The sequence below is a fragment of the Trachypithecus francoisi genome, unplaced genomic scaffold (genome assembly GCF_009764315.1).
Source record: "Trachypithecus francoisi isolate TF-2019V2 unplaced genomic scaffold, Tfra_2.0 Lachesis_group16, whole genome shotgun sequence".
In the NCBI taxonomy this organism is placed as follows: Eukaryota; Metazoa; Chordata; class Mammalia; order Primates; family Cercopithecidae; genus Trachypithecus; species Trachypithecus francoisi.
The window spans coordinates 97778695-97806638 of record NW_022681461.1 but is presented as its reverse complement, the minus strand read 5'-3'; the positions used below and the strand labels follow the sequence as shown (position 1 = coordinate 97806638).

The 27944-nt window shown below is 56.2% G+C and overlaps 1 protein-coding gene across 1 annotated transcript in view; it reads left to right on the top strand.

The window, feature by feature from the left end:
- The window catches only part of COL5A1 (collagen type V alpha 1 chain), a 207313-nt gene that overhangs the window by 37865 nt on the left and 141504 nt on the right, over positions 1 to 27944 (top strand). The window contains 3 exon segments of the mRNA XM_033238619.1: positions 13805 to 13972; positions 20145 to 20358; positions 21388 to 21550. Of these exon segments, the coding sequence (XP_033094510.1) occupies positions 13805 to 13972; positions 20145 to 20358; positions 21388 to 21550 (545 nt within the window).

Here is a 27944-nt window from a genome sequence, read left to right as displayed (position 1 = left end):
CCTTCCATCCTTTCTTAGTCTGGCCATCTTACTCCCTGTGCCTCCACGTGCCTGTGTGTCCGTCCTTGAGTGAGTGCCCAGCTGTGGTGCGTGGTTGATTCAGTGGATACGGGAGGACTGTGAAGAGGCTGCTTTCTCCACCGCTGCCTGGAACGCCCCATGGCATGGTTTCACGGGAGGGACGTCTTCTGCCCGGCCCTTGTTCCGCCGCTGGGGGTCTCAAGATTCTCTGTTGCCCCATAGCTTGGATATGGAGGGTCTCCTCTCCATGCAAGGCCTCCCATGGTCCTGAGCATCCTGTGAAGAACAATTCCACTCTTCCCCAGAGTGAGCCTCGCTCTGCCCTCATCACAGCCCCCGAGTTCTCCCCAGGGTCACTGCCTCTGCAGCAGGGTGTCTGCGGGGGTCTTGGAGGCATTCTCCCAGCTTGCAGCCCCACGGTGCAGAGGAAAGAAGATTTTGAACCCAAATGGATGCTTTCTGAAACTCAGGTGGACTGTGTCTCTGGGGTCAGTGGCTCTGAGACTGTGGGCAGCTTACCCTACCCCTCTCAGGCTGTTTCCTCATGTACCAGTGAAGGGGCCGGTGCTGTGGGCCAAGCTGATGAATAAGGGAAGTGTGGCAACTGGGCGCAGAGCGCATAATGGGTGCACGGTCCTTAGCCACCCCTCCCCCAGGGTGTTAAGCTGCATGGAGGGCGCCCAGCGTCCAGTACCCCAACGACAGGCTCATTGCAGTGGCCTGCTGCCCCGGCGTGCATCCCTGACTCAGGGGTCCCATCGGCAGGTGGGTTGACTGGTGCCAGCCCTGGGAAGCTGTCTGGACCCCTGCAGGGCAGACACCTGCTTCTCACCACCTGCTGCTCCCCCGTGGTCTCTTCAGAGCCTGTTTTCATCCTGGCTGCTGTCATCCCTGAACTGATGTGCATTCTCGCAGTGAGTGACAGAGACCCCCATTTCCTGCCCTGTGGCTGGGCAGCTGGACCACCCAGGATGACAGCTCAAGCGATCCGCCAAGACTCTCGCCTGCCAGGGCAAAGAGAAGCGCAGTGCAGATAAAATGAAACTGTCCCTTGCTGGAGGAACCGGTGGGCCGGGCCCTGGGTGAAGGGGCTGGAGCTAAATGCTGTTGGAACTGGATGGCCCCTAAAGTGTCTGCTTTTTGCCAAGGCAGAGCCTGGGAAGCGGGAGCAGGGATCAGGCTGGTTGGTGTTACCCCCCGCTGGGGGGCAGGCATTAGAGCTGTGCAGGGCGAGGCTCCAGGGCTTGCTGGGTCAGTGCCATTCCGTGGCTCTGTGTTGGGGTCACGTGGTCTCTGCCCTCTGTTATCCGAGATGCCTTTCAGGCCTTCAGTTCTCATCAATTCTCAGTTCATTTGGAGCCTCCTCTTCACTACTCGACACCCTTAAAATGATACCCTGCCGTTGGCGCTGGGAGCCTGATCATCCTTTTCTTCCTTTTGCTCTCTGGGCCTGCTTGTCTTGTGTCTTGTGTGGCAAGAACAGTCTCCGAGGCCTTAACCTACCACCCTGCAGTCCTTCCCCGCTCTGTCCCCTGCACTGTGGGGCTGGTTAGGGGGCACTGCGGAGGTGCCCTGGTGCTCTCCGGGGGTCAGATCTCAGGCTCCTGCCAGCCACTCCCCTTGTGAGGCTCCACTGTGTCCCTCTTACAGATAATGACAGGCAGCATCGGGGATGGGACACATTTTGCCCAGGACCACGGGGCTTGTACATGGGGGATTCGGGATCCAAGTCAGTCCACCCCAGGAGTGGGGTGGTGCCGGGTCAGGCAGGCCTGTGCCTGTGGGGAGGGTGGTCTAGTGTTGGACGCAGATGAGCCACAGATCCTGTGCACAGAGAATCTCATAGTAACTAATGCAGTGAGAGCAGCGGCACTGTCTCCTTCAGGAAGAACTCCCCCGAGGCCCTTTGGACGGGCCCTTCATTCTTCAGCAAGGAATGATGAGCTGGGCGTCATGAACAAGCGCAGTGCCTCTGGGCACGTCAGAGTCCACTCAGGGCAGCCATCCAGGCGAAGGTTGACATAGACCCTCCAGGCCTGGCTACAGGCCGTTTTCTCACCCTGTGAAACACTGCGGGTCAGTGCACAGGTGTCTGGATGCGGGTTGGTGCACAGGTGTCTGGAGGTGGACTTAGCTCGGCCCTGAAGGCTCTGGTGACAGACAAGCTGGGCAGGTGGTCAGAGTCATTTTTGCAAAGGCTGGTGGCGTGGAGGGGTGGGGACAGCAGGCCCCTTCCAGGTGCAAACTCCCTGCCCAGCACACCCCTACCTGTTCCTCCATGACCCATGGCCAAGGACACCAACCACAGTCCCCGCTCTGGAGGGCGGAGCTGGCGTCCTGACTAGCCCTGGTCAGTTCCAAACTGCTGCTCTCTGCTGTGCCATGCCCAGTGAGGTCCTGAGGTACAGAAGGTCTTGAGGTGGGGCCCCAGGGGCTTGGGGAGGGTGGCCGTGCTGTGCACTGCACAATCCCAAGGGGGCGCTGTTCTTTTTTTTTTTTTTTTTCCGCTCTGTCGCCCAGGCTGGAGTGCAGTGGCCGGATCTCAGCTCACTGCAAGCTCCGCCTCCCGGGTTTATGCCATTCTCCTGCCTCAGCCTCCCGAGTAGTAGCTGGGACTACAGGCGCCCGCCACCTCGCCCAGCTAGTTTTTTGTATTTTTTTAGTAGAGACGGGGGTTTCACCGTGTTTGCCAGGATGGTCTCGATCTCCTGACCTCGTGATCCACCCGTCTCAGCCTCCCAAAGTGCTGGGATTACAGGCTTGTGCCACCGCGCCCGGCCCAGGGGGCGCTGTTCTAATGCACCATGATGGGGTCCTGCAGGGCTGTGACACTGGTGAGGAGATGGACCCATGAGATCCAGGGTCTCCTGGGAAAATCCCACAGGGGCAGAGGGATGGGTGAGGGCCGGGACTTTGACATCATGACATCAGGCAGAGGAGTTGGACGTTGATGGGAGCTTTTAGGTGGGTGCATGGAGCCTGCTTTCGTGATGTGGCAGTGAGCATGGGGACAGGCTGGCAGTTTGGGCTCAGGTCTCCAGGTCTCCATCTGGCACTGCAGCCCTGGGGGGCAGCAGGAGAGGCCGGGCCATCTGCCGTCCTCCCAGGGTGGTGTCCTCGGCCTGCCCTGCACTCCCCAGGCCCTCTGTGCATTTTCCACCCCTGCCCCTTCGCGTTGCTGCCTGGTTTAGTCATTGAGGAAGAATTTCAGTCGGAGCCTCCAGAGCGCCTCTGTTTGTTTTTCAACCTGCTGGGTTGACCTCACTGATGAGGCTGCCTGCCTTGCAGGGAGGGCTGGGGTTGGGGGGGGCCTCAGCCCTGGGCCAGACCCTCCCTTGTGGCTCGATGGCTCAGCCCTCAGCTCGGGCCTTCAAGAGCTGTTGCTTTCTGGCTTCCAGGAAATACAGGAAGGGAACTAGGAGGGACAGCTGCCCTTCCCCCGCTCCGCAGGGCCCTTTATAAACAGAGCAAATTGACGGCTTTGTGAGCAATTTCTGTGAGCATCTGCAGGTGCTGGGCTGTGCGGGGCCCCTGCCCTCCTGCAGTTCACAGCCCGTGGAGGAGACACACGCTGCCCAGGGAATGCACATAGCAGTGATATGGTTCCAGTGATGGGGCCACGGGCGGGACCGCAATGGAGGCTGCCAGCTGTGTCCGGAGAGGCCAGCGTGTGCCTATGGTTTCGGGAGCCTGTCACTGGCTCCAGAGTGGAACAGCGCTTGGGACTGGGATGGACTGGGCGCTGAGGGTAGCTCCCTTGCGGCCCCAGCATGGCACCAGCCTGCGAGTGACCATGCTCGCCTACCCTGCACCTTGATTCCTCTTTCCCAATGAAGACTCTTAGCCCAGATGCTATTTATGACTCCTGGCTCTAAAATTAGAGTTCTAGCCCGAGAACCGTGAAGACCTCAAGCTTCAGGTTATTTAGAGACTCTTAAGTTTTCTCTTGAAGATAAGGATATATCGACTTTGGGACCCGCAGAAACCTCCCCTCTCTCCCTCGCTTTTCCTCTTTCTCTCTGTCTTTCCCTCTGTCTCTGTCTCTGTGTCTCTATCTCTGTCTCTCTCTCTCTCTCTCCCCCACTCCCCCCACCCGGCTCTCTGTCTGTCCCCACAGCTGCCTCCCTGAACCCCTGATCCCCAGCTCATTCTATCAAGTCCTTCCATCCTGGTCCCTTGGCTGTGCAGGCCACAGACATTTGGCAGGACGCGGCCTGGGACCGTGGTGCTGAGTGTTTGACGGTGACCTCTGGAGGACAGGCTGGGGAGCTTTAAGGACCAGGCAGAAATGCTGCTCTGTTTGGGCTGGGGGCCGGACTGGGTGTCCACAGAGCCGATAGCACCATTCTGCTGGGTGCTGGGGACCCGGCCAAGTGCCTTGCCTTCCCCTAGCCATGCTGCCTGGAGGCCGGGTCCTGAGCGGAGCACTCTGTACCTGTGTCACCTGAGAGCTGCGGCTTCCTTTAGCCACCACAGCGGGCATGTGGAGGGGATGGTATGGGTGAACATGGGGCAGAGAGACCGGACTGGGCCAGCACACTTCCCCAGAGACCCCCGACCCCAGGACCGATGGAGCCAGCCCAGTGCCGGGGACAGAGTTGGAAATAACCTTCTAATGAGATAAGGAGATAAAGATAGTACTAGAATCCTACCACATCGCCTGGTGGGATTAGGGGAAAGCCTGGTGCCCCAGGAAGGGCACAGGAATCCCGGAGGTCAGGCAGGTGGGCGAATCAGCACTGAGGGGCACTCCTTGACTGGAAAGTAGCAGTAGGCACTTCTCTGGCTCAGGGGGGCACCGGGACGGGAGACCTGAGGAAAAGTTACCCCCGAGTGACCCAAGTGACCAGGTGGAATTTGCTGGTGTGTTGTGATTCTGGGGCCGCGGGAGCACCCCTGTGCATTTGCTGGCCAAAAGGAGGATCTGATGGATCACAAATGCCCAGCCTTTGGGAGGGGGGACCATGGCCAGCACATCATCTGGTGGGGACAGACGGCCTGGGCTTCAAAGGCACCCCAACCATAGCCAGTGCTTAAAGATACTGAACTTGTTTAGCGGGAAAAAAAAGGAATTAGAGAAAAAGATCCAATGCAGACCCCAGTAGCCCTCGTAGGAGCATGTCATCCCATGGCCTCAGACCCAGTCTCCTTCCTGGGCAGGGGACGCACCCTCCCCTCTGTTCACAGCTTGTTCCTGCTCTGTGAGGGCCACCGTGAGACGGTGACAGCAGAGCGGCACACCAGGCCGAAGTAGGCTTTTATTTAGAAAAGTAGAACGGCTCTAAGGTGGTCAGGGGTCACCTCCTCCCACGGCAGTGCTGAGGCTCCAGGTGCCCCAGGCTGCAGGAGTCCTCGAAAACCAGCAGAGAGGAAGCCTGTGTTGGCCATCCCATCTCACCTCCAAACCCTCCACCCTTGTGAAAAAAGTGGGACTTTCCCCTTGAGCCTGTCCCAGGCTTGTCATCATTCCTCCCTGGGGAGGAGGGCCAGGGAGGGGAGAACTGATAGCTAAGGAGGCCCACACCGCTGCACCTGGAGATGGGCACTGTTTAGTAGCAGATGTTGGGATCTCACTCCGGTTGGCATTAGCATAAAGATGGATACACCAGTTTCTGTAGGTGATCCTTGTTCAGGCACAGCTTGATCCAGCTACTCAAACAGTGTGGGCAGAGTCTATCTCTGCGTCCGCTTACACCCTCTCCCAGGCTGTTGTGTGTAGAAGCTGTGGGTCCGCTCACTCAGTCATTCAGCAGACACGACTGAGTGCCCAGTGTGTGGGGGCCCCTGTGCAGACCCCGGCCCTGCCCTGCACGCAAGGGCTCTGTTCCTGCCGCCCTGTGGTGCTCCCTCTCCGTCACGCGAGGGCTCTGTTCCTGCCGCCCTGTGGTGCTCCCTCTCCGTCACGTGAGGGCTCTGTTCCTGCCGCCCTGTGGTGCTCCCTCTCCGTCATGCGAGGGCTCTGTTCCTGCCGCCCTGTGGTGCTCCCTTTCCAGCACGCGAGGGCTCTGTTCCTGCCGCCCTGTGGTGCTCCCTCTCCAGCACACGAGGGCTCTGTTCCTGCCCCCCTGTGGTGCTCCCTCTCCATCACGCGAGGGCTCTGTTGCTGCCGCCCTATAGTGCTCCCTCTCCATCACGCGAGGGCTCTGTTCCTGCTGCCCTGTGGTGCTCCCTCTCCGTCACACGAGGGCTCTGTTGCTGCCGCCCTGTAGTGCTCCCTCTCCGTCATGCGAGGGCTCTGTTCCTGCCACCCTGTAGTGCTCCCTCTCCATCACGCGAGGGCTTTGTTCCTGCCGCCCTGTGGTGCTCCCTCTCCGTCACGTGAGGGCTCTGTTCCTGCTGCCCTGTGGTGCTCCCTCTCCATCATGCGAAGGCTCTGTTCCTGACGCTCTGTGAGATGGGGCACTGAGGTCAGCACTTGACGGGGCACCCCCTGAGTGTCTCCCTTCCCCGAGGCTGGCAGGATGGTGGTGCCGTGGAGCGTCCAGGCTCGGGTTCCAGATTCCATTCTGACACATCTGTGTCATTCAAGAGGGTGGCCCCAGACCTCTGCTCTCCTTCCTGAAAGCGGCTTACTTCCACAGCGTTTCTGTTGTTGGTGGAGAAGCAGTCTTTCGTGAGGGGCTCCACTTCCAAGGGGAGGGGCTGCTGAGCCTGAAAGATGCTCTCCAGCAAGGCAGGCTGTGACCGGGCCGAAGTTGCCCCTTTCTTGCTTCTGAGCACTCGGAGGAGTGCCTGGACACCAGTGGATGGCCAGGAACTGATTTAAGTTCCCGCTAAACCCATCTCATTCCATCAGCTGCTGTAGGTGCTAGAACCCTGTGTAGATATCCAGCAACCCCCCAGGTCCCGGGGGGAAGCAGAGCATTGCTGGGCTGGGCACTGTGATGCTGCCCCACTGTGTCTTGGGTCACCTGGCTGCCGGCATTCATCCTTCTCAGCAGGTCTGTGAGCCCCAGGCCTTAAGGGGAGCCCAGGGCTCCATCCTCATGCCTCACCAGCTTGGTTTCACTCCCCCATCTCTGGTTCTTTGTGCTGGGTCACATTAGTCCACTGCTGGTCCAGGCCAGGAGCACCTGGGTGCACTGAGCACTGTGGACCTTGGATGATGTTTCAGCATCTCATGTCCTGCAGCTGTGTGATGAGAGGGTGGCAGGCCCTAGCGTGACATGGAATGCGGTTACTCTGGGTTAGCTCTGGAGGAGCAGAGAAGCTGACCTCCATGGGTGATAATGGAAATGCCTGTTGGGGACAGAGAAAGTTATCCTAGCGTGGTTAGTGGAGACATTGTTATTGGCTGGTGGAAAGACTGACAACTTAGTGTGGCAATTGTAAAATTGCCCTGTACCTCCTGATTTTCACCATTCAGCTGCTCATTTGTTCACTGATTGATCCATCCACTCCTCCATCCATCCACCATCTATCCATTCACCCATCCATCCATTCATCCATCCATCCATCCATCCACCATCCATCCATTCATCCATCCATCCATCCATTCATCCATTCACCATCCATCCGTCCATCCATCATCCATCCATCCATCCATTCATCATCCATCCATCATCCATCCATCATCCATCCATTCATCCATCCATCTATCCATCGTGCATCCATTCATCCATCCATTAATCCATCATCCTCCCATTCATCCATCCATCATCCTTCCATTCATCCATCCATCCATGCATCATTCCATCCATCCATCCATCCATCCATCCATCATTCCATTCATCCATCCATCATCCATCCATCATCCATCCATCCACCATCCATCCATTCATACATCCATCATCCATCCATCTGCCATCCATACATTCATCCATCCATCCACCATCCATCCATTCATCATCCATCATCCATCCATCCACCCATCCACCCACCCATCCATCCACCATCCATCCATCCATCCATCCATCCATCTTCCATCCATCCATCACCATCCATCCATCCACCATCCATCTTCCCATTCATCCATCCATCCTCCATCCATCCATCCATCCATCCTCCATCCATCCATCCATCCATCCATCCTCCATTCATCCATTCATCCATCCATCGTCCATCCATCATCCATCCATTCATCATCTGTCCATCCATCATACATCCATTCATCCATCTATCATCCATCCATCTACCATCCATCCATTTATCCATCCATCCATCCACCATCCATCCACTATCATCCATCCATCATCCATCATCCATGATCTAGCCATCCATTCATCCATCCATCCATCCACCATCCATCCACCATCATCCATCCATCATTCATCATCCATGATCCATCCATCCATCCATCCATCCATCCACCCACCCATCCATCCATCATCCATCCATCCATCCATCATCCATCCATTCATCCATCCATCCACATCCATCCATCCATCGTGCATCCATTCATCCATCATCCTCCCATTCATTCATCCACCATCCTTCCATTCATCCATCCATCATTCCATTCATCCATCCATCATCCATCCATCCATCATCCATCCATCCACCATCCATCCATTCATACATCCATCATCCATCCATCTACCATCCATGCATTCATCCATCCATCCATCCATCCATCCATCCATCCATCCATCCATCATTCATCATCCATCCATCCACCCATCCACCCACCCATCCATCCACCATCCATCCATCCATCATCCATCCATCCACCCATCCACCCACCCATCATCCACCATCCATCCACCATCCATCCATCCATCCATCCTCCATCCATCCATCCATCCATCCACCATCCATCTTCCCATTCATCCATCCATCCTCCATCCATCCATTCATCCATCCATCCATCCTCCATCCATCCATTCATCCATCCATCCATCATCCATCCATTCATCATCTGTTCATCCATCATACATCCATTCATCCATCCATCCATCCATCCATCATCCATCCATCTACCATCCATCCATCCATCCATCCATCCATCCATCCATCTACCATCCATCCATCCATCCATCCATCCATCCATCTACCATTCATTCATCCACCATCCATCCATTCATCCATCCATCCTACATGTCTGTGTTGAGCTCCTCCTATGTGCCAGTGCTGCAGTCTTGCTTGTATTTCTTATCAGGGTCTTTGTGCTGCCTTTTGTGGTGCATGGCACCCACATAGAACTCAAACACTCATTTCCAAATTATTCTCCTTCTTCCTTCCTCCTTCTCCTTCTCCTTCTTTTTCTTCTTCCTCTTCCTTTTTTTTGAGACCAGATTATGCTCTGTCACCCAAGCTGGAGTGCAGTGGCGCGATCTTGGCTTACTGCAGCCTCCACCACCCAGGATCAAATGAGCCCCACACCTCAGCCCCTCAAGTAGCTAGGACCACAGGTGCATGCCACCAAGTCCGGCTAATTTTTGTATTTATGTAGAGACGGGGTTTTACAATGTTGCCCAGGTTGGTCTCCAACTCCTGAGCTCAAGCCATGTGCCTCCCCCGGCCTCCCAAAGTGCTGGGACTCCAGTCCTGAGCCACCACGCCTAGCCATCCAATTCTTTTCAGTCACCTCCCTTCTTCCTTAAAACTGACCTTGCTGGTGTCCATTCCTTTATACGTCTGGGGACATGATACCTGGTTACATCCTTATGAAAATGGGCCTCTGGGATGCCAATGACAAATACGTCTACTTATAAGAGTGCAGGGGACGCAGAGTCCAACTTCTCTAACTCTGGTCAACTCAGGGAAGGGCAAGAGGTATTCCTTGGGCGAGCAAGGCTGTGCAGGAAGCCTGACCCCTAGGTGCTGGGGGTAAATGCCTCCTATGATTTAAAGACTCTGATGCCAGTGGCCTTGTGCTGGGCCCATGTCCCATAGGTGGCTCCAGGGAGGCTCCTGGTTTCAGTGCACACAGCTGATGGGAACAAGCCATTTTGGGGAAAGGGATTGAATGCAGGGAGTCAGGTGGATACAGTCTTCGGGAGACTGGTGTGGTGGGTTCAGGAGGCCCCACCCCACTATCCCATTTGGGGTTGCACCACCAAAGCGAGGCTGCCACCCAGACTGCAGGAAGATGCTGCTGCCCATGCCACCCGGTGCCCTGAAGCTGGTCCCAGGCTATGGTGTGCATGGGGGTCTGGATACCAGGACCACCTCCATATGCTGTGTCTGGTGATATGGCCTTCTGGCTGTGCCAGGGCCGGGGAGGCTGCCACCTCCCTCTCACTGTCTAACTTCATGAGTCTCTCTGATTGGTAGACTCTAATTTGCACCCTGCATCCTTATGCAAAAGCACCTGGGAAATGTAGTTTTTAGCTCCCCAGACTGCAGAGCAAGATGGTGCCCAGAGGAGGTGGGGGTGGACCTTGGGTGACCAAGGCACAGCAGGATGCCTGCTATTCTCTGGGACTCCATCCATCCATCCGTCCATCCATCCATCCATCCTCCCATCCATCCATCCATCCATCCATCTATCCATCCACCATGTGATGGACTGACTGCATAGGTAATCCGGTCATGGTGAGGGTTCCATGGAAGCAACAAAGTTTTTGTTTCATGAAGCTTTTGGAGCTGACCTTCTGTGCATCAAATGGTCGGTCTCAGGAACCTCTGGGCACATCCGCATGGTCCCTCATTAAAGAGTGGGCACCAGGCTGGGTGTGGAGACCACATGGGTGATGCCATCTCCATCTTCACTGAGCACCTGGGCTGCTTGGTGTGTCCTATGGGAACTGCTGGTGATGGGCCCCTGCCTGGCTGTCTAGGAGAAAAGGGCAAAAGAGAGGGGTTCTTGTTTGCTGAGCCGGGCAGTGCACGGACCAGTGTGTGGTGGCCACCATTGATTCTGCAGCTTCTCTCACTGGCCTTGACCCACTGGGATCCACCCTCTGGTGGGGGGTGACACTGGCTTCAAACCCACATCCACCTGTCCCCAAAGCTCGTGCTGTGTCCAACTGGAGTTTTCATCCTGATGGAGACTGGAAGAAAAGCTCCTGAAAGGCTGTGCTGCCAGTCTCCTCCCAGGCTCTCCCCAACCTTTTCTTTTTAAAAAAATACTTAATGTTTTCCTCTGCTCTGGCAAAGGAAGCCCCTGGCCGGCAGGAGGGGTGGCACTGGGCCTGGGAAAGGTCTGGTGGCCTCTTAAACTTGTTGCAACAGAGATCTGTGAACATGTCCACCAAGTCTGCTGGAAAACAGCTCTCGCCTTCAGCAATGGAGAAAACAGGCTTGCGAGCCTGAGCCTGGGAAGAGCATCACGGGCTTATTACGGTGTGAGTCCAGGAAGCCCCAGCTGGCCGTTGCCAATGCTGGAATCGAGTCTTAGGGATGACCCAGGGCTCGGCGCTGTGTCGTCCTCAGCAGGTGGGCCAGCAGCTGGCACGTCCTCTCTTCCCACGGTCTGCATCCAGGCCGAGGGCTGTGCGGTGCAGCCTCACCAGGCACCTGCACTCAGCGTTGCTTCTGAAGTCAAAGGCAAAAGCCCACCAAAGCCTTCTTTGCGGGGGCTAGGTGGGAGGTGCCATACATGCCCAAGGAAGTGACAGAGCTGGGTGGACTGTGCCCTGCTTGGCAGCCGAAAGCCACTCAGGAAATCAGAGAGGTCATGAGAGGCCAGCCTGGATGCAGGGTGTTCTGAGTCCCTGGGCCACCCCTCCGCTTTGTAACTGTTCCCACACCGTGGTGGGAAATCCTCAGCTTCCCCATGTTTCTGGCTTCTCGATTTGATTGGCAGAGGACTGCAGCAAATCCAGGCTGTAGAAAGGACACCATTGGAGGCAGGGACTTCAGAACCCTAGGACCTGGGGTACTGTGGAACCTTCCAGAGAACTGTGGATGGGGAGGTACTTCATGATTGAGAAGTGCAGCTTCAATTTCCCTCCACCTTGGTCTCCTTCAGAGCCCCACCCCCAGGCTGCTGTCTTCCCTGCACCGTCAGCTGGTCATGGCGGGGGTAGGGGCGGCACAGGGCCCTGTCTGTACCTCCTTGTGGCCTGTGCACCAAGCACAGTGCCCGTGCTGAATCCCCTGGAGGGACAGGGAGTGCTGGGGAGACAGATCCTCCGTCTGGGTGCCCCTCTTGCTGAGGGCCTGCTGGGACAAGCAGTGATGCTGCACTGTCGTCTCTGGCGGCCACCTCCTCCCATGGCAGTGCTGAGGCTCCAGGTGCCCCTGGCTGCAGGAGTCCTCGAAAACCAGCAGAGAGGAAGCCTGTGTTGGCCATCCCGTCTCACCTCCAAACCTTCCGCCCTTGTGAAAAAAGTGGGACTTTCCTCTGGAGCCTGTCCCAGGCTTGTCATCATTCCTCCCTGGGGAGGAGGGCCAGGGAGCGGGGAACTGATAGCTAAGGAGGGCCACGTCGCTGCACCCAGAGATGGGCACTGTTTAGTAGCAGATGTTGGGATCTCACTCCGGTTGGCATTAGCATAAAGATGGATACACCAGTTTCTGCAGATGACTCTTGTTCAGGCACAGCTTGTTCCAGCTACTCAAACAGTGTGGCCAGAGTCTCTCTGTGTCCTCAGGCAGGCATTCTCCGCCTGCTCAGAAGACAGTTGCCAGCAGTTCCAGGTTCCTGTTCTGTGTTTGGAGCCAGCAGAGCAGGGAGGATTCCTTGTTCCCAAAGGAAAAAAGCCCCAGGACGGAGCTTCCTTATCCTGGCTGGTCTCATGTCCCTGCCTGAGCTGATGGTCTGGGACATGGTGGTGTCATGCTCTGATTGGCCAGCAGAGGGGGCCCGGCCCAACCCAATTCACACCTACTGGGCAGGCGGTTGGTGGCTGCTGGGTTCCTCCAACCCCCAGGCTGCCCCAGCACAAACTGTTCTGCTGCTGCAACGCCAACTTCGAGTTTATTTTCTCTGCCGAGACTCCCAGGGAGCCTCTTGTTTGTAGGTATAGGAGCGGTGCTTTCCCCATGAAGCTGACCTTGTTCAGGGTGGGTACCTGGATTCGTGTCTTGCGGTGGATGCAGGTCTGGGGTCCTCGTGGTGTGGGGGACGGAGGCTCTGGCAGATGGGGCTGTCTTCGGTGTTGGAGGGTGACCATTGAGCTCCCTGGTAACGATCATGGCTTCAGCTGGCCAGAGGTCAGCTTATCCCCTGTCCTTCCCTGAGAGCCCCCGAATTGAGGGTCCGGAACCTTCTGGAAGGGATGTGGGGGCTGTCCCTCCCTTGTTCTTGGCTCTGCATGGTCTGGTGATGTGGGCAGGGGTCTTCCGGGGCAATGGAAACTGCACACCCGTTGTAAATGGTCATGGGAAGGCGGCAGACAGTCCAGGTGGATAACGAGGGGGGGTAAACTAGGCCCGTGACATCCCCGTGACCTCCAGAGGAGTCTCAGGCGGGATGAAGGTTCTCAGGTCTGCAGGGCAGATGTTGTGACCCTCCGGTGCTTCCGTGTCATTGCACAGCACCCCATAAGGCGGCCAGCTCCGCAGTGGGCCTTCTGCGGCCTTCCAGCGTCGGCCTGGGCTGCTGTCCTTACGTGGCCAATGAGAAGAGGTGTCTGGGAGGCTGGGTGTGTGGCCCCTGCCAGCCTCAGGAGCCACGGGAGCACAGTGAGGAAGGCGGGCGTCGTCAGAGCTGGGCAAGCCTGGGTCTGCGCCTGGTGTGTGGCTGCTGGTGGGGACCGGGATGGAACCCTCCTCCACAGCGTGGGGCCCTGCCTCACCCAGCGCACTGCTCTGAGCCAGTCCTGGGGCTCTTCCAAGTGCCCGGGATTCACAGTGGTGGGGGGGTGGAGGTGCTTTCCGTCACCCCAGCTTCCGGGTGCTCCCAGGTGCTCCTTTCCTCTCCGTGGCTAACCCCGCTCCTCCTCTGTCATTTCAGCTCAGCCAGCAGATCTCCTGAAGGTTCTAGATTTTCACAACTTGCCTGATGGAATAACAAAGACAACAGGCTTTTGCGCCACACGGCGATCTTCCAAAGGCCCGGATGTCGCTTACAGAGTCACCAAAGACGCGCAGCTCAGCGCACCCACCAAGCAGTTGTACCCTGGTAAGTGCCGCACCCTTCTGTTTGGGGTGATGGGTCCCGTTGGCCCTCTGGTCTCCAGCCAGGAGCAGCGCGCAAGCCTGTGTGGTGGCAGAGACACAGGCTCAGTTTTCCAGGAAGCCCCTTTCACGAGCCCGGTTTCGTTTCACTGTCGTGAAAACGCAATTGCAACGGTGGGACTTTGTCCTTCTGGACTGAACTGGGCTTTGCCACTGTCCTCCTCTGATGGATGTGGGTGGGTGGTGAGGCCCGGTGCCCTTGACTTTCTATCGGCCGTGTCTCCGGTGGTAGCTGGGCCGCCAGGACTCCAAGTGCAGAAGGAGTTGGATGGGTCCTGAGGGATGAGTCGAGAGAAACCTCGGGGTCGTGGGAAAGGAAGCACTTCCAGACAAAGCTTAACTGGGGGCAGTGACATTAAGAGACGATGAATCAAACGTCGTGACTCTTAGCAAGAGCACGCGAGGCTTTTAATGAGAATCAACTGCCAAATGCTAGGTCTCTGCTTTTAATTACATACCCGGAGCAAGAAGCAGCATTAACTCTAAGAAGCAGCATTAGCTCTAAGATGCAGCATTCAAGTTGTCCCTGTCACCCAGTGGTGGGGTGGCACCTGTCACAGTTAATTAAACCCTCTGGGTTTATCTGGACGTGATGAATGAGCTGGCGATGGAGAACCTCATCGCCTTGCCCGAGCTGGGTGCTCATGGCCTGGACTAAAATGAGCTCCTCTTTCTGATTCAGAGAAGACAGGGACGGGGCACGTAGGGCAGGTGAGTTCACTTTATGAGAAGCTCTGTAATTATTAGAAGACAGCGCAGCGTCTTTTTGGTGGACCTGGAGGTGAGTCTGGCATTGAACCCACGATCAGGGCAGTCTGTGAATGCGCCGTGGGGTTTCTGATGACCCTGTCTCTGCGGGACCCCTGAAGGACATCCTCTTTTGAGGAGCTGTTTCTGCTTCCACAGACTTACTCTCTGTGCACTCATCCCCAGCCATTGTCCAGCCCTCCTGTACATCCGTGTGACTTTGACGAGCTTGTCTCTGAGAGAATCTGGGCGGTTCTTTTCAAGAATGTCTTTGAGAACGAGTTATTTCAAGAAATACCTCCGAGGTGCCGAGTCCCTGCCTTGCAGCTCGGTGGAGGTGAGGCGAGGTGGCCTGGGACCCCGGCAGCCCACATTCTCTTAAACAGCCCACCTTTGGGTGCCTGAGTGGCCCTGGGCTGTGGATCCCCAGCCTTAAGTGTGTGGAACTCATCGGCACAGACAGCCTGTCCTCGCGAAGGACCACAGCAGTTTCATTTCTCCTGGCCTCTGGAGGAGCGTTCCTAAGCTTTTGAGAGAACATCTCCTTTGGAATTAGTCACGGAATGCTCACCTGCATCTTGGCCCAGAAGTTGCACCCTTTTCTGCCCCATGACCCCAGGTTTAGAATTCGTGACCTAGAGAACCTGGGAGGGCTGGTCCAGGGAAGGGCTTAGAGAGCTGATTGCCAAGGACCCCGTGGACTCTGGGTGTGTGATAGGCTGAGGGGCACACTGGGGAAGTAAGCGCTCCTGCTTTCCAAGAATCTTCAGCCACTGTGGTTTTTTTTGTTTTTTTGAGAGGGAGGCTCGCTGTGTCGCCCAGGCTGGAGTGTAGCAGCGCAATCTCGGCTCACTGCAACCTCTGCCTCCTGGGTTCAAGCCATTCTCCTGCTTCAGCCTCACAAGTAGCTGGGATTACAGGTGCCCGCCACCACGCCCGGCTAATTTTTGTATTTTAGTAGAGACGGGGTTTCACTATGTAGGTCGAGCTGGTCTCAAACTCCTGACCTCAAATGATCCACCTGCCTCAGCCTCCCAAAGTGCTGGGATTACAGGCGTGAGCCACCATGCCCGGCTCAGCCACTGTGTTTAATCTTATCTGTGTCACCCAGTTCTGGGGCACTGGCACCACACACTCACTGGACTTCATCCTTCTCTGCTGGATTATCCTGTGGCCAGAAATATTATAGTATCTCAGGAATACAGGCTAATTATTGGATAAATAATCTAGGATCAGCCGGGTGCAGTGGCTCACCCTGTAATCCCAGCACTTTGGGAGGCTAAGGCAGGTGGATCACTTGAGGTCAGGAGTTTGAGACCAGCCTGGCCAACATAGCGAAACCCCATCTCTACTAAAAATACAAAAATTAGCCAGGCATGGTGGTACACGCCTGTAATCCCAGCTACTCGGGAGGCTGAGGCAGAAGAATCGCTTGAACTTGGGAGGCGGAGGTTGCAGTGAGCCGAGATGGCTCCACTGCACTCCAGCTCGAGTGAGAGTGAGACTATGTCCAAAAAAAAAAAGAGAGAGAGAGAGAAAAGAAAGAAATGGCTTGGCCTTCCAGCAGTTTCTGCATAGCAGGCTCTCTCTGCCTCCCTCTCAGCAGGGACCCCTGTCCCTGAGCAGGGCTCTTATCTACAGATCGATCGGTTTCCATGTCTGTTTTGGGCTTTTTACCAGATGCTAGGTGAGTGAGGTTATCGTGACATGGTGAAGCGGTGAGCCGAGATCACGTCATCGCACTCCAGCCTGGGCAACGGAGTGAGTGAGACTGTCTCAAACAAAACAAAACAAACCAAAAAAAGACATAATCTAGGGTAAATTTCTGAGTAGTATGTGGGATGTTTTTTTAAGTGATCTTGGCTCACTGCAACCTCTGCCTCCCAGTAGTTGGGATGACAGGTGCATGCCACCACACCTGGCTAATTTTTTTATATTTTTGGCAGAGATGGGCATTCCCCATGTTGGCCAGGCTGGTGTGGAACTCCTGACCTCAAGTGATCCTCCGGCCTTGGCCTCCCAAAGTGCAGGGATTACAGGCGTGAGCCACCTCACCCAGCCTGCAATGATTTAACTAACTTGTTGGATGATTTCTGTTTGTATCATGGGAGTATCACTTTCTGAGGCCAGGGGCCATATATGTCCCTTGACTGTGTCACCCCAGAACCTGGCACCAATCACTGTTTATTAGGGGACCAGTCACCGTTTATTGATGACATGATCCACTGTAGTGAGCAATCAGTGTGCTTAGTAACTTCGGCTCAGTGTGATGCTGTTTCAACACAAATGCATTTATTGTACTCCTACTGCATACCTAAAATGCTCTAGTGTCTTTGGACTTCAGCAAAAGTAAAAATGAAAAGCTCTGGCCGGGCGTGGTGGCTCACGCCTGTAATCCCAGCACTCTGGGAGGCCGAGGCAGGCGGATCACGGGGTCAGGAGATCGAGACCATCCTGACTAACATGGTGAAACCCCGTCTCTACTAAAAAATACAAAAAAAACCCAGCCGGGCGAGGTGGCGGGCGCCTGTAGTCCCAGCTACTCGGGAGGCTGAGGCAGAAGAATCACTTGGACCCAGGAGGCGGAGCTTGCAGTGAGCCGAGATTGCGCCACTGCACTCCAGCCTGGGCGACAGAACGAGACGGAAGTCCGGAGCCCACCCCCTTCAACTGTGACTTTTCTTGGAGAAATGAAACATGAAGTGTTCGACAGCTGACTCCGTCCTCCCAGAGTGCCCGGACAGCATAGATTATAAAGTGTCAGCGTCCCAGCTCATGTCATGACTTGAATGGGCCATCTCGCAGTGACAATGAATCCATTGTTATTTTGCCAGGAGAGAGATTAATGTTAAACATAATTTATCCTTTCGGGTTTTATCTGAGCTGAGAAAATTTGTTACCATAGAGATTTCAAAACTTGAGAAACGGCATTTTAATGAGCTGCAGGAGATGGGGGTTCGTGGGCCTTGCGGTGCCTCATGCCGGAGAGATGGGCGTGCTCAACTCATTCTTTGATCTTTTAAGATGGAGGAATGACTCTGGCACACAAGGTGGCGGTGGGGTAGGGATGGGAGCCAGGTGACCCTTTGCAATGAGAGTGAGGGAGTGGACTCAGATGGTGACTGTGCCATCTGCCCTGGGTGCTTCAGGTGAGATCCCACCTGGCCCTCAGTGCCCCATGCCACCGTGGTCCTGCTGGAAGCCTTGCCATCTGGGGCCCCCATGGTGGGTGGGCATGGCAGGTCCCACTCCCTCGACATAGGTGGAACCAGCTAAGGCCATCATCTCCAGGGTCCCGTGCCCACATGCCCGCATGTGGAGGGATGATGCAAAGCCATAATCCCAGCGCTTTGGGAGGCCGAGGTGGGCGGATCACCTGAGGTCAGGAGTTCGATACCATCCTGACCAACATGGTGAAACCTCATCTTTACCAAAAATACAAAAATTAACCAGGTGTAGTGGCATGGACCTGTAGTCCCAACTACTTGGGAGGCTGAGGCAGGAGAACTGCTTGAACCTTGGAAGTGGAGGTTGCAGTGAGCTGAGATCTCACCACTGCACTCCAACCTGGGCGACAGAATGAGACTCTATTTCAAAAAACCCCCATAAAAAACAAAAAACAAAGCTGATGGCTTGTGTCTAGACGTGGGAGTTCTGAGCCAGTTCTTCTGTGAAACCTGCCTTTCCCAGATGGCCACACTGACTGTCATCACCCCCACCTGGGGCTGTCCCCAGCTTTGGGGGCAGGGGCCTTGGCCAGGCCCACCCGGGGCCCAGTCTCCTGTGGGAACAGCTGAGTCATGACTTGGAGCTGGCCAACACAGGGTGCCTGGCCACAGCTGTTCCCTGCCGTTCCCTGTCAGCGCCTTAGTGAGAGATTCGTGACCTGCAGGATGAGCCTGCTGCTGTGGCAGCTTCCAGCGCTTACACAGGCTCTGGGTTGGTCTGTGGGGGCCTTGGAGGGTCTGCCCGGACCCTTGGGAGATCTCCCTGCAGCACCTTACAAAGGACGCAGAGGCTGCGACAGGCGGCATTCTCCTCCCGCTGGGAAGCCTCAGGATGCTGTGGGACCAGGTGTCTTTAGCGTCCCCTTCTCCACAGTGTGGCCCCTGCAGCTGTGCTGGAGTGGCCAGGGGCAGAGGCGGTGAGGCTGCTGCCTGCCTTGCCACGATTTTGCCAGCAGAGGGTGCTCACGGATAGGCGCCGTGCAGGCGCTGCTGCCGCAGATCCAGACTCTGCCGCCCCATGGGGTCAGGGGCCTCTGGCCCACCTGGTTAACCTTTGTCCGCACTTCTAAAGAAGGGGTGGGTTTGATAATGGATTCCTGATGGCTCAAGTCCCCTCACCAGATCCCAGCCCTCCGTAGCGGTGCTGCTTGTGGGGCCGCTCCAGCAGCAGGTCCTGGGCCCCTTCCCTGGCACGTCCCTGTGACACTCTGCTGGGATGCTCCTTCTGGCTGGTTCTGAGGAGCCCACAGCCTTAGGCCCAGCACTTTTGGCTGGCCCAGCGCCATCAATTAGCCACAGGCCCTCCCTCATCCCCAGGCTTTTGGCAGAACTGCAGGTAGTCCAGGGTGAGAGCATCGCCACCTTCGCCACCAGGATCGATGGACAGGAGGGGCCAAGGCTCCCGGTCATGCCCATGGATGAGGGGCAGACATGTGGGGTGGGCTTAGGTGCTCGTGGCCGGGCCAGCCTGGGTCTGCCTTTTAATGACCTCAGATTGCTTCTGGCAGGTGTTGTAAGAGGCAATTTCTCCTGTTCACATACTAAGGATATTTTTTTTTTCTAATTTTAAATTTGGATTCAATTCTTTTGATTAATTTCCACTTTTTCTCTGTTTTGCATATCAACCAGGAAGGTCACAAAGCGCAGTTCTAGTGGTAGTCTGAGGCTGGTGCTTCCCTTCTCCCTTCCTCTCTCTGCTTCCTCCTTCCGTCTCCCTCCCTCCCTTCCTTGCATGCTGAGTGGTGAGACCCCATGGAGTGTACAAAGATGCCTGAGAAGCAGCCTGCGCCCAGAGGCAGCTCACAGCCCAGGAGGTTCTCCTGAGGGTCGACACACAGATGTGTTGAGGCGTAGGAGCTGAGGACAGGGTGTTGAGGGCTCCCAGCTGGAAGGACTGGTCGTGTTCCATGGAGAAGTTTGCATTTGCACTGAGTCTTGAAGGGGGCAGGATTGACCAAGTGGGAGCAGGGAAGGGCTGCAGGAACAGTTTGATCAAGGGGCAGATGTGCATCAGATGACAGTGCCCTACCATGGGCAGCACAGCTTCCCAGGGCCCCGGGCTGGCTTGTTTGCAGAGAGCCATGGCTGGGTGTGGTTGGGGGGGCTCCCCGACTGCCTTCTCATCTCTGTGCTCTGTTCCAGCGTCTGCATTTCCCGAGGACTTCTCCATCCTAACAACTGTGAAAGCCAAGAAAGGCAGCCAGGCCTTCCTGGTCTCCATCTACAACGAGCAGGGTATCCAGCAGATTGGGCTGGAGCTGGGCCGCTCTCCTGTCTTCCTCTACGAGGACCACACGGGGAAGCCTGGCCCAGAAGACTACCCCCTCTTCCGGGGCATCAACCTGTCAGATGGCAAGTAAGTGGGCACTTCTGGGCAACTGTCCTCCTGCTGGAGTGGGAATCAGGTCAGCTCATACCACTGACCAGATGTGGGGCACAGTGGAGGACGTGCAGCAGCCGGTACCGAGACTCCCACAGACGCCACAGCAGAGGAGAGGGCGCTGGGCTTGGAGTCCTAAAACCTGGGTTATGGTCTTGATTCATCCTCTGTGGCTTTGTGGAGTCACTTCTCCTTCCTGGCCCTCCATTGCCCCTTTGTAAAGTGCACTAAAGCACATGAAATTCCAGCCTGTTTGTGTCAGAAGAGACACAGGAAATTGTGAGGTTATACCCAACCTTTTCCAGGAAAGATTTAAGGTATCCTTCAAGGACACAGATGTGTTAGGAGTGGGAGTGAGCATGAGGAAAGGCGGGTCGTGCCAGGGCGCTCTGTTGGGTGCGGACCTCAGCACCAGGGATTGTCAGTCGCCTCTTTCGTGGTCAGCACGTGTGAGGTCATGCCTGACAATCTCGGAAGGCCTTCAATACATGATATCTGAATTCTTCGCTAAGACTTTCGGACAGATCCACTCATTCCATTTCCCGTCCACACCCAGTCTTCTCTGGCTGCCTGCGGTTTGCCATTGGGGTTCAGGGGGCACATGACGAGTGCTCTCATGCACACAGCAAAATGCAACAACCGCCTCCCTGCCCTTCTCCTAACGGCTGTGACCATGCTGCAGGGACCCTGCTCCCGGCTCCCAAGCCTGTGCTGAGCGCTGCACGCTCCCCCTTTCCCCTTTCACTTGGGCTCCCGGATGGGCTTCCAGGGTTCAGATAGCTGTCCTTGTTTGAGGGATGAGGATTCTGGGGAATGAGTAGATCTCATGGCACGTGGGGTTGCCCTAAGTTGTCCGATTCCAGAGGCCGGGCCTTGATCCGGTCCACCCCACTACGTTCGTGCAGGAAGTGGGCCTTCTTCCTGTGTCTCGAGGAATTTGCCACAAAATCGCTTCAGCTGGCGTCTGTGATCCAAGCCCTGTCTTCACCATCTGTTTCTCTGCAGGTGGCACAGAATTGCTCTCAGCGTCCACAAGAAAAATGTCACCTTGGTCCTCGACTGTAAAAAGAAGACCACCAAATTCCTCGACCGCAGTGACCACCCCATGATAGACGTCAACGGCATCATCGTGTTTGGCACCCGGATCCTGGATGAGGAGGTGTTTGAGGTGAGCAGGAGGGCAGACCACTCCCCGTGCCCACCCAGGGCACTCCTCCTATGGAGCCACTGTGACTGCTATTGGAGAGGGCTTCTTGGGCAGGGACCAGCTGGTGGTCCACTGTGGTCACAGTCTCTGTTGGTCAGGAGTCTCTGCTGCTGTCCTAAGGGATGTTTGTGGCTTTCAGAAATGGAGGGGCCAGAGCTGCTGTCGCCTGTAGGCCGTGTGGGGATGGCAGTGGCCGCCCTTGTCCCAAGGGCCCAGTATGTGAGTCTCCTGAGTGCTGGCTTGGAAAGGACAGGGGATTTGTCCAGCCTCATGCTGAGGCTCCTGGAAACATGCAGACTTCTGCCCTCTGTATCCGGGGTCATCCTGGGACAGGGGGAGCCGTCCTCTGGGTGAGCTTGAAGGGCAGAGCTGGGCCACTGTGTGGATGCACCAGGAAGACCTGTGCCGACCCAACTCAGGCTGGCCTCACTCCAGAGTCTAGCTGTGTCCAGCTAGGGGCCTTGATTTCCTGAGGAATGCCTCAGAGGCTTGGGAGTGGGGGCCTGAGCTGGGTGGGCTCTGGGACCCTCCCTTCAGCCCATGGAGCCCTTCATAGTTTGGGGTTCTGCATGAGCATGCTCTGTTCCACTGCTAAAAAACAGGTTGAGAGCCCCTGCAAGTGACCAGTGATCCCCAGCTGCCCCAGGTGGGGGCCTTGGAGTCACCGGGAGCCTGGGCCCTGCCTCCTGGGGTGCCGGGGCGACAGCCTGCACAGGCTCCTGGACTCTGCACTTCCCAAGGGCACTGCAGTGACCGTTGTCCCTGCAGTTTGGGTTAAGCGGCAGCCAGGACTCCTCCACTGGGCTGCTTTTTTGGTTGATGTAAGTTGGGTTTTGCAGAACATTTGGTTTGCACTCAGGGCTCTGTGGCTAAAACCTGTTCGAAAGCCACTGGCTTACATGGTCTCCAAGGGCCATCCCAGCTCTGGGATTTCCTCCTCCAGGGCTGCAGAGATGGGACACCATAGGGCAGTGTCTCCTCCCTAAATCCCCAAGCGCTGGCGTGAGCTCCTGGCTGTGTCTACACATCGGTTCTGCATCCAGCTGCCCCTGTTTCATGGCTGAGGTGGGGTCCCCAGGCCCACGTTTCTTCTCGGTGACTCAGGGTCACCAAAGCAGACACCGTGTTGACTCAATCTAGGTGCTGTGCCAAGGGCACGCTAAGGAGACATCACACGTACTGAGTTCCTTTCTGTGTTAAAGGTAGTGATGTCTGCTCGTGGGGACGGGCACAGTTGAACTGGCCTTGGGGCTTTGAGCGTGTGAGAAGAGGGCAATTCTGAAAGTCTCGCCTTTCTAGAAAATCATACTGGGGACCGCGTAGTACGACTGTGAGCTGGACATTCCGCAGAGTGCTGGCCTTGGGGCAGGCCCACCTGGGCTGGACTCCCAGCTCTGTCGAGTGTTGGGTTTGGGCCTCGGGCACGCTGCTTTGCTATTTCTCTGTCTTAGCGTTTCCATCTGTAAAATGGGATCACAGATGTGGCTGCTTCATGAGCTGTGGCACAGGTTCCATGAGGTCGAATGCAGTGACACACCAGCACACTGCCTCCCTTACAGGAAGCCCTGGCTTAATGTCAAATGCAGTTGTTCTGGATATTAATCCAGGGTCAAGGCAAGCAGAAAGGCAGGACAGAGCCCCACAACCCAGTGCAGACGGCAGAGGAATGATCAGAGCAGTCACCTTCTGCGGAACGAGATGGGCCTGTTAGAAGAAGCCGGGAGTAGGTGTGAAGGTGGTGGAGATTATGCTGAACCTGCAGTTGGCTCTGCGTCAGGTTCCAGGAAGCTGTAGCCTGAGGCTTCCGTAGAGTAGGGCGGGTGCTTGGGTCCTGCTGGCACAGCCAGATTTTGCAAGTTATTGAGACACACCTTCCGGGCACACTTCTGACCAGACCTGCCTAGATGCCTGGAAGGAACTGCGGGCGCAGGGGCCGTCCTCAGCCAGGCAGGAGGCAGCTTCTGGGCTATTCTGGGGAGCTGGGGTTAAAAGCTGCTTTGGGGTCACATGGGCTGGGATCGAGTGCTGGTTTTGCCTTTTGTTGGTGGGAGGATCTAGGCAAAGCAGGTGACATTGATGAGTTTTAAGACTCATTTGTCAAACATGGGTCACAGTAAGGCTACCTGCAGAGCTGCAGGGGAGGTTCTGGGCTTGGCCTGGGCACCTGCCAGACCCGCCCCCACCGCTGCCTGTTGTTCTGTGGGTTGAGGCCCTGCCTCGGGTTATTTTTGTTGTTGTTGTTGTTGTTGTTTTTTTTTTTGAGACAGAGTCTCGTTCTGTCGCCCAGGCTGGAATGCAGTGGCGTGATCTCGGCTCACTGCAGGCTCCATCTCCCGGGTTCACGCCATTCTCCTGCCTGATCTTGGCTCACTGCAGGCTCCATCTCCCGGGTTCACGCCATTCTCCTGCCTGATCTTGGCTCACTGCAGGCTCCATCTCCCGGGTTCACGCCATTCTCCTGCCTCAGACTCCCAAGTAGCTGGGACTACAGGTGCCCACCACCACGCCTGGCTGATTGTTTGGTTTTTCAGTAGAGACGGGTTTCATCGTGTTAGCCAGGATGGTCTCGATCTCCTTGTGATCCGCGCCCCTCAGCCTCCCAAAGTGCTGGGATTGCAGGTGTGAGCCACTGCGCCCGGCCCCCATAGTGCTGGGATTGCAGGCATGAGCCACTGCACCTGGCCCCCAAAGTGCTGGGATTACAGGCCTGAGCCACCGCGCTCGGCCCCCAAAGTGCTGGGATTGCAGGCGTGAGCCACCGCACCTGGTCCCCAAAGTGCTGGGATTACAGGCCCGAGCCACCGTGCTTGGCCCCCAAAGTGCTGGGATTGCAGGCGTGAGCCACCATGCCCAGCCTCCCAAAGTGTTGAGATTACAGGCCTGAGCCACCACACTCGGCCCCCAAAGTGCTGGGATTGCAGGCGTGAGCCACTGTGCCCAGCCTCCCAAAGTGCTGGGATTACAGGCCTGAGCCACCACGCCCGGCCCCGGGGTTTTAATGTTTGTCATGCGGTCGCTTTTTTGTGCTGTGTCAAATCTTTGTAATTTCTAGTGTGTTCTGCTGTAAAGATTCAGGAAAAAGCTTTATTTTATCTTTAAAAAATTAGGATCCTAAAACAAATAGTGCTTCGTTGATATTCTAACTGAGCAGGAAAGGCTGTTTTCCCAAAAGCAGTCGTCTGTGAAGAGTCCCTTAGCACCGGGAAGTGCTAGAAATCCGTGTTCAGGGCTCCACTGTTTCCCAGTGGTGAGATCTGTTTCCCAGTGGTGAGATCTCGGGTGAGTTGTCTAACTGCTCTGAGACTCAGTTTCCACCTCTGTAAAATGACAATAATAGTATCCACCGCATTTGTGTGTGTGTGTGTGTATGGGTGAGGCACCGTGAGAATGAACCCAGGAAAAATGCCTATGAGTGGCCGACAGCAAACATGCCATAGTTTACCTACTTTATTACCAAAGAATGAAAGTAATGTGCAGTTTTCAAAAGGAAATGCCTCTTGAATGTAGGAGGCTGTTTTCCTACCCCGACTTGTTCTTCCAGGGAACGGTGCAGGTCTCACGCTGCAGCTGATGCCTGGCAGGCTTCTGGTCAAAACAGTAGGTCACAGATAGGTTCCGAATCCTGTGTTTCTGGTGAGCCATTTTTTCCTGTCGTGGAATTCGATTGGAGCCAGAGTGGCTGCCAGGAACGAGAGGTTTTTATTGACCGCAAGTTTTCCATGGTCTGGAGGAGGTGTTTTCCTAGCCCCAGAGTTTCCTGGCTGTTAGCTGTGCTCACGTTGGAAAATTGGACCTGTCTCTCTTAATGAAGTCCAGCAGGATCAGCGATGCCTTCAACTGCCCCAAGCATCTTTTCCTTTTTCTTTTTCTTTAACAGCGTGAGGAGGAAGTTCGGTGAGTTGGCCTCAGAGTCCCAGCCACCTTTTGTCTCATTGCACGTGGAAGAGAATTTCTATCTCTTTTGAAGTAAAAGTGATTTATTTCTGCTTTCCAGCGGGCTCCACGTAACAACACCTCCCATCTCAGCCGCTTGGCTGCTCTAGAAGGCTCTAAAAACGAGGGGCTGGCACTGTTGAGACATATTCCTCCAGCAGCCCCAATCTTCCCCTGGAAGGACGACTTTCGCTCTTTCGAAGCCAATCTGTTCTGTGCTTAGATTGGTACCAAACAGGGATTTACCGAACTCTAAGAGAGTTCATTTAAACAGGGACTGGGGTTTTTCCTGGGGTGTGTGTGGCTCCACAGAGGCCCCCTTTGTCCAAAGTGATGCACCCTTGAGGAAAAGGGTAGACAGAGACCCTCAGGGCCAGGACACATGTGTCTCCCGCAGTGCAAGGCCAGTGCTAACGGCTGGTGCTATGCCCACCACCTCCCTGGGTATAGACGTGGGGCCTGAGTGTGTGGCCTTGGCCATGTCAGCAGACCCCTACGCCTGTAGACCAGCCCCTCACTGCCTCCCAGTCCCTGAGTCTGGTTCTAGCGGGGCAGCCTTGCCATGCAGGGGAAGTGGGACACTGCCATCCCTCACAGAGCCATGCATGAAGGAAGTGATGGGCATGGAGGGCGTGCTGCTGGCAGGTCCCCCCAGCCTTGGACTTCCTTCCCTGCTGGTGACTTGGAGTCCCGTGTCCTCATCTGTAAAATGGGGCGATAGGGCCAACGCTGTTGAATTTCGGGTTGGTGAGATCAAATCTGTGTTAGATGCGAGTACCTCCAAGGGCCGCAGGGAGCCACCTTGTCCTGGGTCTTCGGCAGTGAGAGCTGCTCTCTGGCGCATTGTCAGTGGTCATCTGCCAGTGACAATGGGCCAGAGGTGGCCCGCCGTCCACAGTGGCACTGTCCTGAGCTGTCCCTTTTCTCCGCTTTTCTGGACTCCCCTTATGAATTAGGTGCCGTGAGTCCTGCTGTAAAGATGAGACCCCTGAGCCCTCAGGAGGATGGAGCCACTGAGAAGCCCATGGGGAAAGAACTGGCTTAGGATCCCGCCAGCCCCAGCTAGGGTGAGTGCTCCAGGGCGCCTCCTGCTGGTGCATGCACCTGCCATCACAGCAGACCCTCAGCAAGGTGTGGATTCGCAGGCCCCTGTCCTCCTCCTCCTCCCCCAGCAGCGTCCCCCTGTGGAGCTGGCAGGAGACCCTCCCTGGCATGGGCTCTATCTCCTAGGATGGGGTAGGATGGCCAAGCTCTTCTCATGCTGCCTGTTCCCAGGGTGAGAATGCAGGGGGTGCCTGGGACATCGTCCTGTGTAGTTCTCATCCCAAGTCTTGTCCCTTCTGGATGTGCCAGTGCCCTGGGGCCAACACTGGTGTGGGAGGAGGACTCAGGGCATTGCTCCCCAACCCCCAGGTTTCCAGAGATGCTGGGCAGGCCCAGGACCACTGTGCAGGAAGTGGGAGGCAGAGGGGCTGTCCCCTCCCCCTACAAATATAGGAAAGTCTTTTGATCCAGGGCATAGTCAGGAACGAGCTTTGTGTTTTCGGAAACGTGGCCTCAGTGGCCAGGGAGAGCGTGGGGCATCCTGCAGAAGGTGGGGATGGGTGAGTTACCTTCACAGGCAAGGAGAAGGTGGATGGGAGAGCAGTCAGGGCCCACCCCCACTGTGCCACAGAAGAAGAGAGTCTTGCTGCCACTTCACAGCTTGGGAAGCCAGCACCAGGGAGGTTGAGTCACTTGCCTAAGGTCACCCAGCAAAATGACAGCAGATTGGGACCTCAGAAAACGTGACATGACCGTCCCCAGCCTGGAAGGGATCCCAGGGATGTTGTCCTGGGAAGTTCTCATCCCAAGTCTTGTCCCGTCTGGATGTGCCAGTGCCCTGAGGCCAGCACTGGTGTGGGAGGAGGACTCAGGGCATTGCTCCCCAACCCCATCCTTGGCCATCCCACTCCATCCTAGGAGACAGAGCCTATGCCAAGGGGTTCTCCTGCCAGCTCCACAGGGGGACGCTGCCGGGGGAGGAGGACAGGGGCCTGCGAACCCACACCTTGCTGAGGGTCTGCTGTGATGGCAGGTGCAGGCACCAGCAGGAAGCATCCTGGAGCACTCGCCCTAGCAGGAGACTGGACTCAGGCTGGCCTGACAGCACTGTGGGCCCCTGCCTGGCGTTCTGTTCTCATAGCCCTCCCTGCACAGGCCCTGAGGACCCTGGAGTCCCCTGGCCTGTGGGGTCTGTGAAACCCTGGAACCTTCCAGGAAGAGCCAGCGTAAGCTGTTAGCAAGGGCAGAGGGCCCAAGAGTATCCCTCCTGTGTGTGACAGGTGACCTGGACCCGCCAAGCCCCTGTCCCAGCACCTTCCCCAGCCTGGGATGGGCAGCACGGGGCTGCCTGACTGTTGATCTGGAGGGTTCCATGCAC